Genomic DNA, 14,244 nt, shown 5'->3' on the forward strand with positions numbered 1-14,244 from the left:
TTCTTGTACACTTTAACTATTTTTTTATAGCTAAAAAGAACAGACCATCGACTCGGAGTCGGATCGAGTCAACAAATCGAAAACGCTATTAATCTAATTTCGTTGACGTGTCTATGGATTCGCCTTAAACGGCGGTCGCGCATCGCGGATGTGGACACTGGCTGTATCGCTCCTGGTGGGAACGGAAGCCTTAAGTAGAAGAAGAAGATTGCTACATGTGACTCGAAGAGTATAAACTATAAATAATAGTTAATGAAGAAATATAGTATTTAATTGTTACTTTAATAATAATCTTCGTTAAATCTATTGTTGTCTTATCAAATACAGTGACATGGATAAAGAGACTAATCATAAAAAGAATTTTAAGCGTAATAGAAATGAATATAAAAGGCATACACAGTCTAAAGTATTTTACAATCGAAAATTTACGACACCTTTGAGGAAGAAACGGAAAAATGAATATGATGCTAATGAAGAAGCTAGGTAAAACATATTAGAGTAAAACGAGCGCAATGATCTTTTAAATCCTTAAATGCTCCACAAATATATAATGTTGTTTAATTTGTAGGTTAGAAAAAATAGTTTTTGGTGAGCCAAGTGATATTATAGATAATTTATTAAATGATAAATCCGAGACGAAGATCAAAGATGACATCAAGGATGATGAGAGGAACAGTGACGATAACAAAGATGAATCAGATGAGGACATTTTAATTTTACATCATAGCGATACAAAATCGGAGGAAAAAAAACCAGCTTGGATAGATGAAGATGATTATAATTACACGTAAAAAGAAAATTATTTTTTATTACAATATTTTAATCGGTATTCACGACATTCACGTGTCTAGTGGATCTGGACATTTTTTCAACGCGCCAAATTTCCAGATAGCATTGTAAAAAATTGTTTATAACAAATTTTTTTCACAACTTTACATAATCTTATTTCTCGGATTTTGATCTTTAGAATGAAAGAAAAAAACTGTTTAATTACGTTGATTTTAAACAAAGATACATTAAATTTTAATTTTGTCAGGAATATATTAAACATACGAATACCAATCAAGAAAATTTTAGTAAATGCCGATTAGAATTAACAGTGTATATTCCTTCTTTATCATATGAATTTTTATATATTAAAACAGTGTAGATTCAGCTTTAAATGTACAAAATCGTAAATTGCCATGCGAGAGATCAGAGAAATTGTATACAACATATTTAGAGAACAGATACAAATTGTTTGTGGGTACTCCCGAATGGGCTAAACTTGAAAAAAAAGATGAAGTCGATGACTTGGATAGTGATGTCTTAAAGGTATTTTCTCTTTTTCAACATATTGGAATTTTTTTTCAGCTCAATGGATTGTATTTTAATATAATTTCTCACATTTAGCATAGTTGTCATTTGGAAGCATCAAAAGTAAAGAATTTGCCGAAAAATATTATTGATATCAAAGTGCTCAAGGCACTGAATAAAAGCACTCACACGGAAGGACCTATCATTACTAGTGTAGAATTTCATCAATCGTCCACTGTGGCTTTGGTTGCCGGTACATCAGGTGTCTTATCCCTATTTCAGGTATTTAAATAAAAATATGAATTACTTCAATATATTAACTCAATTAAATTAAGGAAATCTTTCTATCTAGACTTTTTTTAAATATTTAAATTCTTGAAAAGATAAACTATTAAACATAAACATTTGAGTTTTGTGTATATCTTTGTACATGTTTGACTTACATTCGTGAATTCTTGCAAATAACTAAATTCACTGTCTTCAATATTACAAATTTATTTTAGAAATAAACAAATATAAAGGAACAAACAAAAAAAATATGAATGTAAATAACATTTGTTAAATTAAAATTAACTATAAAAATAAAATTAATAAGTAATTAAAACAAGTTTCAACTTCATTTATTGTTAGTTTTCATTCCCCCGCCAATGATAAATTAAAACAAAGAACACATTGTAAGTCAGATGATTTTATCTAATTAAATAAAATAATCTATAAAACTATAAATTTTAATTAAATAAATTATAAAATAATAATGAGATTACAGGAGTTAAAATGAATATATATTAAATCATCAAATAAACACATTAACACATAGTGAAAGTCACAGAAATTAAATTATGTTTATTGATTGTGTTAGTTATTTTTGAAAATTAAAGAAAGGTTATGAATAAGTAACAATTATATTTGGTAATTTCTTTTTTGGTAGAGAAGTTTCATCAACGCAGCCAAAATAAAAAGATAATCATTATGTTCATATGTAAAATTATAAGAATACAATCAAACTGTGAAAAATAGCAAAAAAATGAAATGTTTAAAAGAATTACAATGAAGAAAATGTTAATCTATGATTTCATTATTATTTTCATTATTATTTATTGTATCTGAATACAAAAAATAAATTTAACAAAATGGTACTTTATAATGTAGTTTGAATATTAAAAAATTTTTATTGACTTCAATCAATTTGTGGTTCCTAGCAAGCAGTACATGTGCTGCGGATTTTGATCAATAGAATTTCGTAACAATATATTACCTGTTTTAGTTTTCATTTTGTAAGTCGATAATTTGTCTAATAAAACTTTCCAACTTGCTTTCCTCTAATATTCTTTTTCTTGATATTAGTTCTATGTAATCAACATATTCTTTTTTTATAACAAGAAAATACATAAGATAATTAAATATTTAGAGTTTATGGATTTTTACAAAATACGTTTTTTGTATCTTCTTCAAATTATGTAGTTCCATTATTTTTTGTCTCGATTTAATCGTTTAGAAATATATTTTCAAGATTTAAAACTTTATTTTGTTTTCAAGAAAATGCAAAAAAGCAATTTTTTTACTTTTTAAATAGAAATCCTTTCTTCAGTTAAATTAATTAAATTATTAGAATGTTCGCATTTTGTCGATTATTATATAAATTGTTTCCGTTTTATAGGTGGATGGTCATACAAATGACAAATTGCATAGCATGCAATTCAAAAAATATCCAATTAGCAAAGCGACATTCATGAAGGAGGGAACAGAAATTTTGCTTGGTTCTCAATACTATCCCTATTGTCATACTTATGATTTAATGAATGGCAAGACGTATAAATTACCTCTGCCACACAAGATTACAAACATGAAGGTTTTCGTGAAATTATAGCTGTCATGTCAGAAATAACTTTACAGAATGAAACTGTAATTTTGATATTTTCAGCGTTACGAAATATCTCCTGATGGCAAATTAATAGCATTGTGCGGAAGAGTGGGCGAAATATATTTATTACACAGCTGTACTAAAGAACTTATCAGTACGCTCAAGATGAATTCGAAATGTAGGGTATTAGCATTCACTCCAGACAGTAAAACACTTATCACACACGGCGGTAAGTGGACTTGTACATCTTCAGGGTGTTCAGCGATCCTTGAATATCCTTGAATTCCGGATTTTAATGTGTCCTGAAAAATTCCTTGAATTTTTGTCATTCTTTTATTCTAAAAAAATTGGATCGTAAAAAAGAAGGAAATAAGAAATATTTCTTGCGCGTGCAAGAATTTTGTCGATAACATCGATAATGTTTTTGGAAAAGTTTATGGTTGTATAAGCTCTCCCTTAAAGATGTAATAAAACAAGCAATTGATAAAGCAACAAATAATATTGTTCTAAATTTGTTTTAATTGATTCGTCATATAGAATCCTAATTTGAATACAAAACATATAATATTACGCAAATCAATAAAAACTAAGTAATGAAAATTAATCGAGGAAAAACCAGAACTTTTATCTGGAATGTCCTGGAATCATCCTTGAATTGGCTAGCCAAATATCGCTGAACACCATGACATCTTTTACTTCGATTTATGCCTTCCAAAGAGATTTTTGTCATTGAAAAAGATTGATAACATTAAATTCTTTTCTCATTCAAATCGCAGATGGTAGCGAAATGTACATATGGGATCTGAATACTCGCACGTGTATCAATCGTGCCATAGATGACGGAAGCTTATCTTGCGCTTCGCTCGCTGTGTCTCCGAGCGGCCAATTCGTGGCTACAGGCAGCGCGCAGGGTGTGGTTAATCTGTACGACATGAAAACTGTGTTGAAGGATCAAAGCCCCGTGCCACTAAAGATAGTGATGAATCTTGTGACTAGTGTTACGAGCCTAAAATTTAATCCGACCTCCGAGATACTGAGCGCGGCATCGGTTGACAAACACAATGCATTTAGAATGTTGCATCTACCATCTTTTACTGTGTTCTCGAATTTTCCGACACTTCAAACCAACATAGGTACACCGCAAACGATTAATTTTTCCCCGAACAGTGGTTATCTCAGCATCTCGAATAGGACGGGTTCCGCTTTGCTGTACAGATTGAGACATTATGGAAATTATTAATTATATTGATAAAAGAATTTTTCTAATGTTGTGTATACATTATAAAAATCTGTATGGAATATATAAAATCAGTGTAATTATCTTTCATAAATATATCTTGATTTATCCTACTTATATACTGCTCTACGTTTATTCGTACAATATTACACAGTATGCATAAAGCTATGTAACATTAGAAAGATATTAACACTACGTTATACATATGTTTGAATGAGAAATTATAAAATTTCTATATATTCAAAAAACAAAATTGTTCATATTTTTATTTATAGTATCACATATCAAGTTATATTGTTTTTTCATCGTGTAGTAGGAAAAATTAATCTTTATTCTGTCTTTATTAAAAGAAAAGTGCGTAACTTTTTTACATTAATTTTTTATGAAGAAACAATTATGATCGATGTTACATTAAATCTTGCATTTTGTTTTATCAAGATAAAGTTTTTTAACTTTCGAATATCGCCTGCCTCTAAGACAAATGGAATATGTTACAGTCAAAATTCATAATCGTTAAAACCCGATTTCACTAGTTAAAACTAGTTTTGAATTTAATTGAAATGAGATCTATAATTGTACTGTCTCACATAGGTTTTCGACTTTCCACACGTAGCGAGATCCAACTCTTTCTCCTCCTCCCCTCTGTTTAAGGAGCAAAACGAGGTCTCTATTATAATTGTAATAACCATAAGTTTTTGATTTTATCGATTTTACGGCTATTCAACTATTCTAATTTTAATTAGTAAATTATGGGGTTTTAACGGTAACATATATAAATAACATCTTACCATTATGAAAATATTGAAGTATAAAGTATTAAAGACCATAAACTAATTTTTCCCTTTTTTATTTAAACATTTTTCTTAATATGTGTGTAGTTCACAATTGATTACGGATTTTTGCACATTATATATATAATAAATATACAAACTTTTGTACGCATTGCAGTTGTATTACTGCATATCTAATTGTATAAATATTTTTGATATCTTTAATAAATATTTGTACTAAATATGAATAAAGAATATTACGTAGTTTTATAAAAAAATAGGTTTATATATTTTATATAATGTTAGAAAAGCAAAATGATATAATATGCAATGATTGCAGGATATATTCGAAAAAGGAAAAATAAAATTTCTAAATTAAAACTTGAATTTTTAAATTAAAATTTATCTTAAAGAATTTTGGAAATTGTCACCTTTGATCATTTGTCGCTTGCATGTTCATAAAGTAAGTTATCAGAAAGTAAGTTATCTACAACTGCGTATACATTTCATGGAAATAAGTAATATAGAACCGAATATTTAAAAAATAACACGCATACGTACATGCATACATATAATGTAGCTGTAATTCATAGTGCATACAAGATATACTATTTCGCGTTATTATATTACATTTCGATATATATATATATATATATATATTTTAAACATCAAATTGTTGCGAGCTTGCTTACTAAGCTGCAGATTGTCCTAATTTAATATAGTGATATATTACAAACGCGCATACACATTTAGTTCTCTAAATTTATAGTACAACCGAAAAAAAAAGAATTCTTCATGAAAAAGCAAGATAAAATAAATTTTTTCAATGCAAGATTTTATTTCCAAAAAAATTTTGAAAATTGGAAAGTCAATGTATTTATTCCTTTTTAAATTTAAATGACTTCTAATGACTTTGATTATCGAAATTGTCTCAACAGGAAAAAAGACTGACTGGCTAAATAAAATAATTATAACATTTTATCATTTTATTTAAAAAAAGTGATCTTAATGTGTGATGTTTTCCACATAAATTTCTTCTATCATTTCAATTATTTTAGTTTTATTGAATAGAACGTTAAATATTTATTTATATTAATAATCGTGATGAGATAATACGCACGATACCGTCGAAGATTATCATTGATCGCAGTTTCTCAATTTTTAACAATATATATCATATAAATTAGAATTTTATTAAAGTAGTTAAAGAATATAATTTTTATAATTTATCTGGTTTATAATTCGCGAAAAGATGTTCTTTCTCAATCGTTTATCACTTTTATTTTTAATCGAAAAAGATAAAAAAACCAGAATCTTTTTTATTAATTGCACATAAAGTAAGCAGAATAAGATATACATATGCAGAATCAATATACGATGTTAAGTGATATGTATAATCTAAAAATAATACATTATAGAATTCAAAAATATAAGAATTCTTACAACAGAGGCTTCATATTAACAATATTGCAAAATAGTGCTACTCACAAGACAATATACAATGATAGTGAAATAAATATTTATATCAAATTACAGGAAAAAGTAAACACAATTCTGAATCATTACAGTTGTAAGAATATAGATAATAAAATTATAAAAAAACAAACAAATGCATAAATAAAATAAGCTTTTAATGAAAGATGTTACACAGATATTAGATATTATCAGATAGTATATATACCGCGATGGATAGTATTTTAATAAAATTACGATTATAAGAGCTTGTTTTACTGTTACGAAGTCTGTCATCATTAGTTCTGGATTCATATTGTTCATTGTATTTTAACTCTGTATGTGCATGATATTTTAATCTGCTTGACATCAGGCAAGTAATAAACGAGATCTTGTTTTTGTTCTCAATTATTGCTCAAGAAGACCAAGACATTTAATTTATTCAAATGAATTGCCAATAAATATAATTAATGCAAATTAATATAATTTTGTAATAATATAAATTCGGCATTATACACTTGAACATGTTTATGCAAATCTCTGCAAAGGGTTTATTGCTTTCCCTTTGTTATCTCAGAGCCTGATAATCATTAATCATATATACATACATATTATACACACATACATACAAACATATGCACGTATGTATTTGCGCACACGCACGCGTATATACCGTATATGTATAATATACACAACTATTTGCCATATGTGTGTGTGTGTGTGTGTGTCGCGTGCGTGCGCGCGCGCACGCTTATACATATTTTGTTATTCTTGTATAATGTGAATGTGCTTTCAATCTATGTCTCTTCCTTGAATTTTAATGTTTCCACATCTTCAGATTCTTCGTTTTCTGTAGTCCTTTGGTGAATTGGCGTGAGAAACACTAGCTATTGGTCCGTCGCGGTCGCCGGTAGAGTGGTCGTGTCTCCGTTGCCGCTTTCTACTATGAGCATCACTGTCTCAGCCGCACCCCTCACACATTCCATCTGGTGGCTACCCCAGTCTTTACGCTGACAAAACGTGGAACAATACGGTGTGCGTCTGCATAGAGAGCATTCTGCAAATGCTTCTCGATTACAGTTGGCACACTGAAATATATTATATATATTGTTAACTTCATATTTATTGTATTGCATTGAAAATTTTTTTATAGATTTTTATTGTAGTTATACATTGTATTTATATTTATATTTATAGTTATATTTAATCATATCTATGCTGTAAAACAAATTCTGAGTAAACGCATAAAATATATAAATAGACTAATGATGCTGAGTTCCTGTTTGGATTGATCAGTTGAAAATAATTGACAACTTTTAACAATCAATGCAAATGTTCTTGTGTATATTATTACTAATTTTAAAATAACGATTAATTATGAATCTCTTGTTTGTTTTAAAGAGCAATTATTACTATATCAAGTATGAAGCTCATTTAATATATAACAATGTAGATAATGTATTCTATAAAGATATATAAAATTGTGATATTTAGAATTTACAAATTTCAATTACGATTTCTGATTGTAAAAAATACATTTGTAAATGCTACATTTAAAAATCGGAAGAACTAGATTTGTTAGCTGCGTATTAAGAATAATGTATTTAAATTTATTGTTAGAGAATGTAAAAAAAATATAGTAAATATAGTTCAATTAATTATAGCATGAAAGTATTTTTGATGTTTTCTGTATTAATTTTTAAAAGAAACTTTGTCGAAAATTCATATGCAGTATGCAAACTTAGCAGTATATAGAAACCATTACTGGTCTATATTCTTTTGAAATGTAAGAAAACGAAAACTAAAAGGAAAATTGCATATTGGCTCGTATTTTAGAATAAAATAGAAACTAGAGGAAATAAAAGCCAATAAAACGAGCAAATAAAAATGTTGCAATATAACTATATAATTTTATTTAATAACATTAGAGTGGAATGTTTCGACTTTATTAAATTCTCTCATTGATTAAAGAGAATCTCGGTGATGGATTCTACATATCTCTAGATTGTCGATCCATCGATAACTAAATGAAACTACCGTTAGAGATCCGTAAAGATCGTCAAAAGAAGAGGTAAATAATGAGTGCATCCAAGAGCGCAACCGCTCACTGAGCGCTCAGTGAGCGGTTGCGCTCCTAGATGCACGTTCTCCGACTAAGATTAATATAATTTTATTGTATTTTGAAATTTTGTACCTGCCATTGAAGATTAATAAAGTCAAAACGTTCCACCCTAATATTATCAAGTAAAATGATATAATTATAACATCTTTGTTTGATTCGTTTTATTGATCTTTATTTCCTCTAGTTTCTATTTTAAAATGAAAACTTTTCTTGATCTTGGAGCTCATTTACTTTTATATAATTAGTATATTGTAAATTTATTCAAATTAACAATAATACTTTGTATATTTAAAAATTTGTTGTATTTGATTTTGTTCATTTTTTTCAATTGTACATCTATAAATTATAACCATTTAATATAAAAGAATAATTGCACTTTTGACTAAAATCATAATTGTATATATGACCGTATCGTATCAAAATTTATTTGTTTGAATAAAAGATCCGATTAAGAATGCAATCATTTGTATACGTATAAACGATTTTCAAATATATTCAGAAATGCACAAATGGGATTATGTATGGGCCTGTTCTTTATTGCTGTATTAGGGTAGAATTCCATGAGGTGTATCACGTAACCAATCAGAAGCGATCTGCTATTTTTGTTTTGCATTTCTTGTCAAATACGTGTATATCTATTTCATTTTGAGTACAACGAGTGTACGTTAGTTTTAGCCACCGGCAAGGTATTAAAAAGACGCCCTGCCAAAGGCTTGCAAATTTTTGTGACTGTCAAGTGGGCCCGAAGATAATTGAAGAACGATGTCATTATCAATCATTTTGACTGTACAAACACGATCGTTTTATATGACCGAATCAATATTTTATTATCGGCAGTGAAAAATTTACATGTTATTTTTCAATTTTTGCAACGTTTGCTGTATGTATACACATATACGTACGTAGCAAACGTAGTTGTGAAAACTAAAAAATACGTATATCCATACAGCAAATGTTGCAAAAATTGGAAAATAATAGTGATTTAGCTGAACTGCAGTCAGTTCAGCTAAAAAGAACAGGCCTATGAATTAAAAAGTTTGTACTAAATATTTGCCCAATATTGTATATCTGCCGTTAATTTTTATCAAATGACAATAATTGATAAACAAGAAATTATTTATTGTCTATCAATAATAATTTCTAAATCTAAATATTTAATTGATATCAAATATATGTTATTTTTCATTATTTATATTTGACATTAATTTTTCAGATAAACTCTCGTAGATAGATAGTCTGTATAGAAATTCGTGAATATTAGTAGTTTGACTTGCCTAACTTTATCTATATTTACACTTTCAAAGTTTTCAAATTATTCAATCAAATTAAGAAAAAGTATTTATAATACCAAAAATAAAACATTAAAGATAGAACAAAAATATTTTATCTGCAAATTTATATTTTTTACCTTTTTATTATGTGAATCGGACGCCGGTTGCAATCCAACAGTTTCGATAACATCCGTCCGTCCTCCGAGTTGCGCGACCAACGCCTGCTCTCTTCTCTGTTGCCTGTTTAATTCCTTTGCTTCTTCCAAATTACGTCTAAATTCGTAAGCCAATTTCATTATTTTGTTTGACGTTTCATCCAGTTTCTTAAAAACGTCATCGCCTTGACCATTTTCTGTTTGATGCGCATTCTGCACAACTGCATCTTGTTCTGAGGATTGTTGCACAACTAGTCCATCCGCAGAAACGAACTGCGGCCAAATCTCTTTGTCAGGTACAACAACCTCGTCGCCGCTCTCATCGTTATTGCTGCCATCTCGCGAATTCTCGATCTTATGCTTGCGCGAAGGAGCCTCTCCATCAGGTGAGTCCTTGGGTCTTTTTCGACGTTTGTATGGTGTGAAGAGGCGAACTGGTCCCGTCTGAACAGATTAATATAATTGAAATTGAAAGGACATTAAGTTTTGGTTGTTTTTTTGGACTTCTTTTTTAATATCCTTTTTTTTAAACATGAGGTCTGTTTTTTGTGACTAAACTAACAAGAAGTACTGATATGTAAAATTATACATTATATTAAAGGGCTACTTAAGCGGAGTCAATGATATATCCCTTATCTTAGAGAAACATTGGAGAAATCATGATCAAAGACAATATCATTGATTAAAAGTTGTTAAGTAAGATGTCAAGTATAAGAAATTAAGTAATAAAGAATTTTGTTATTAATAAAATAAGTATAGCTATGGAGATTCTTGAGTGACAAGCAATGAAGAATCTCATATAAAATAATCGTTTGGTTTCAAACAACAAATATTATTATATCTATTCAGTTACATGTATTAAGTCTTTGTCGCATAATTCCTAATGTCTCAATGTCTTACTTAATTTTATATTAATAAATGTGATAATATCACTGTTTTTATTATGATTTCTTCCATGTTTCTGATGTTTCTCCAAGATAAGCAATACTCGACTCTGCTTAAGTAATCCTTCAACCTTCTAATCATGTTTTAATCTTTTGTCTCTTTTGGCCTGAGCATTTTTAAAAACTTCTTGTGATTACATTGATATTATAGCATTGCCAGCTTTATGTATGCATATACATATATAAAGTTTATATATGTGTATGGTATATGTACATGATATGAACACGATTAGAGAGTTAATGATGTACAATTTGCACATATTGGCATTTCCTCATTGGAAAACAGCTCAAATATCTTCCTTAATGTCCATTACCTCATATATCGAGCATATATCAATATTTTGGAAAGTATATAAAACAAATATCAGACCACAAATGATCTGCTTACCGCGCTGTCATCATCGCAACACGCCGCACAGGTGCAAGAAGTGGCATGAGGCTTCAAAATCTGTTCATCAATAAGAGTCTGTAGACTTCTTCCACCAAAACGAATACTTCGTTTCCAATCTTTGCTGGATGCTCTACCGCAGAAAGCCTCGAACTCGCTAGGTGTGTACCAGTCTGTGCCAAGTTTGATACACCGTCCTCTACCACCAGATCCGAATCTACTCTTGTGCAATTCTGCATTTGTGTTCTTACATCTGATAGGTAGCACTGCTAAATTTGCCGAATCCGACCAGCTGTATATAGGCTGAGAACTGGGCGTAGATACATGTATCTGCTCTGATTCCGTTTCATCGGTGCTGTTCTGAATCACTATGTGGGTCGCTTTCAGCTCACCATTCCAACGTAGAGGATCCGCGTCTTTGTCATGACGTGATTCGCAAATGAATGAGTTGTCGACGCATAGCATCTGCTTGAACGGCCCCGTACCAGGCAGCTACGAATGAAAAACATGGCTTTAAGTATACGCCAACTTTTGATTTGTAATATTAATTTGAAAAACCACTACCTAAATTACGTTTTGCAACAAATTATTAAAGTACAATTATTAAATCCAATTATTAAGTACTATATGATTGATAAAGATTTCATTTTTAGCTATACAAACTTAAGAAATTGGACATCTTAAGTACGTCAAAATACAAGAACAAAGTTCTTAGGCTACCTCTTCAATTGTTAGTTATTTACATTATGTAAGTATTACGACTGCTAGAACACTCTTGTGAGACAGAGATTATTTTTTCGTTCAATCTTAAAAAAATAACATAACAAAAATAAACAATACTGCCCAAGTGTATGATCTTATCTTGGCATATATAATTTACGTTGCAGAATGAGAATTAACATATTGAGGATGTAAACTTTTGTAAAAGGTTAAAGTTCTTGTGCTCAAAAGCTCGTCAACAAATTGAATCGTCGAACGCATATGCTTCTACCGCCTCCTCGCGCCGCTGCCGTCGTCACGCACGGCGTCGTAGCAGCAAGAAAAAAAACGCGTCTGTCGATGAAATCTCTCACGTCCCGGAATCGCGCGGGCGTCCGTGAAGTGTGTATGCACGATACTCGTGCTCCTACGGACGTACCTGCAGCTGATCCGAGGTGATGACGTTGAAGGTCGCGCCATTGGTGTTCGTTACGCCGATGATGGAGCCTACGGGAAGAGAGACCGGCACACCGACCCCAGGAACGCCCGACACACCCGGTACCGTAGTAACGCTCGCCGTGACCGCGACGGGATGTGCCTCGTGCTCGCTCGTCAGTGCAGCCGCCTCCTCGGTCTCGCTCGTCAACGGTTCGGACATGTCCGGTAGCACGGCGACACTTTCCGATGTTTGGCTCTCCTCCATTTCGGCTGTTCTCGCCTCGTCTCGCCTCGCCTCGTCGCGCCGCGCACTCGTCTCGGCGCCTCTTCGCCCGTCCTCGCCGCTGTCCGACGACGCCGCGATTCGCCATCAAGCACCCGAGCGCCGCCCGAGTGCGATTCGTTCGTGTTCGTTTGCGCATTGGTGTCGGCGGCGTCGGCGCACGCTCGACGTGACGCCGCCGCACAACTACGCTCATTACTGATTTCTCTACCTTTGTTTTGGCAACGATGGATCTTGAAGATATTATTTTTTTTTGCATCTGCGCACTATTTACCATATTATTTTACATATTACGCTGCGTTGTTTAAAAATAAATTTTCGACTGTTTTTGTATTTAAGATCAAGCAAATACTTGTATGATTAATTGTGAAATGTATCTACTTATTAAGATGTTTCAAATTAGCTATTAAGTGTCTTTAAGAAAGTTGCACAAATAAATCATAGAACTATAATATCAATTATTCTTTCTATGTTCTTTTCTCAGAATTGGATTACTATGTTGAAATTATTATTTTAAACAATAAAAAAGACAGGACAATAGGCCAAAGACGAGCATAAAACAAAGGGTGTCAATTAATAAAAATTAATAAAAATTCTTTAATAAATTATTTAAATAAAATTAAAATTAAAAAAAAAACGCGAGACTAGTTTCGGCTTAGCCTTAATTCTCAATCGCTATTATATGATATTACAAACTAAACCGAATCCACGCATATGGAAATTTAGACAAATGTCGAACAGATCTTATTGTCCTCTTCTTCCAGCCAAATGTAATTCCATATTAAATATTTGACATGTCGCTTCATTATACCAACAATGCTTCCCCAGCTGATTCTATGAGGATCGAACACAATTGATACGCGTTACATAAATTCACGATAACTGAGACTGCGACTTTTAACACTTACGGTAACGGTGTATAATATTAAGCTTCACACAAGATGTTATGTTTCCGAAGATCTATTGCGGACTAAAAGAAGAGCGTCAAACGTACTGATATTATAGGTCAAATCGATGGATTGTTTATACGATGTAAATGTCGTGGAGACAAACATTAAAATTCATTTACAATTCTGTCTAACAAGCTAAAATATGTTTCATCTAGCATCTCGGTATCTTTATTAGAATTAAGACCATTTTTTTGCGCTTTGATATAGATCATTTTGGAAACAAGACGTTTGTGATAATTAGGTTCCAAATCGAGAATTGTCGCATGTTCCCAATTCAACGTTTGTCTCGAATCTAATATGTGGTTCGTAATTACCGAGTGCTTCGAATATCGTATAACTTCGTATAATGTACTGAGTCGACAAGGCACACAGGGGATA

The 14,244-nt window shown here is 30.9% G+C and overlaps 2 protein-coding genes across 2 annotated transcripts; one reads left to right on the forward strand and one right to left on the reverse strand.

The window, feature by feature from the left end:
- Nucleotides 1-146: 146 nt before the first annotated feature.
- On the forward strand, nucleotides 147-4,642 carry LOC105453076 (U3 small nucleolar RNA-associated protein 18 homolog). The gene is made up of 7 exons (XM_011694778.1): nucleotides 147-483; nucleotides 569-787; nucleotides 1,146-1,314; nucleotides 1,393-1,578; nucleotides 2,954-3,145; nucleotides 3,218-3,386; nucleotides 3,934-4,642. Exons 1-7 carry the CDS (start codon nucleotides 332-334, stop codon nucleotides 4,395-4,397), a joined length of 1,551 nt encoding a protein of 516 aa, XP_011693080.1. The 5' UTR covers nucleotides 147-331; the 3' UTR covers nucleotides 4,398-4,642.
- A 1,493-nt stretch (nucleotides 4,643-6,135) lies between these two features.
- Nucleotides 6,136-12,944, reverse strand: LOC105453077 (deformed epidermal autoregulatory factor 1). Its single transcript, XM_011694779.1, has 4 exons — nucleotides 12,635-12,944; nucleotides 11,497-11,988; nucleotides 10,147-10,608; nucleotides 6,136-7,704 (listed from the first exon to the last, which is right to left on the reverse strand). Exons 1-4 carry the CDS (start codon nucleotides 12,896-12,898, stop codon nucleotides 7,504-7,506), a joined length of 1,419 nt encoding a protein of 472 aa, XP_011693081.1. The 5' UTR covers nucleotides 12,899-12,944; the 3' UTR covers nucleotides 6,136-7,503.
- Nucleotides 12,945-14,244: the final 1,300 nt, after the last annotated feature.

Source organism: Wasmannia auropunctata, unplaced genomic scaffold, assembly GCF_000956235.1.
Source record: "Wasmannia auropunctata unplaced genomic scaffold, wasmannia.A_1.0 LD336022.1, whole genome shotgun sequence".
Taxonomy (NCBI): domain Eukaryota; kingdom Metazoa; phylum Arthropoda; class Insecta; order Hymenoptera; family Formicidae; genus Wasmannia; species Wasmannia auropunctata.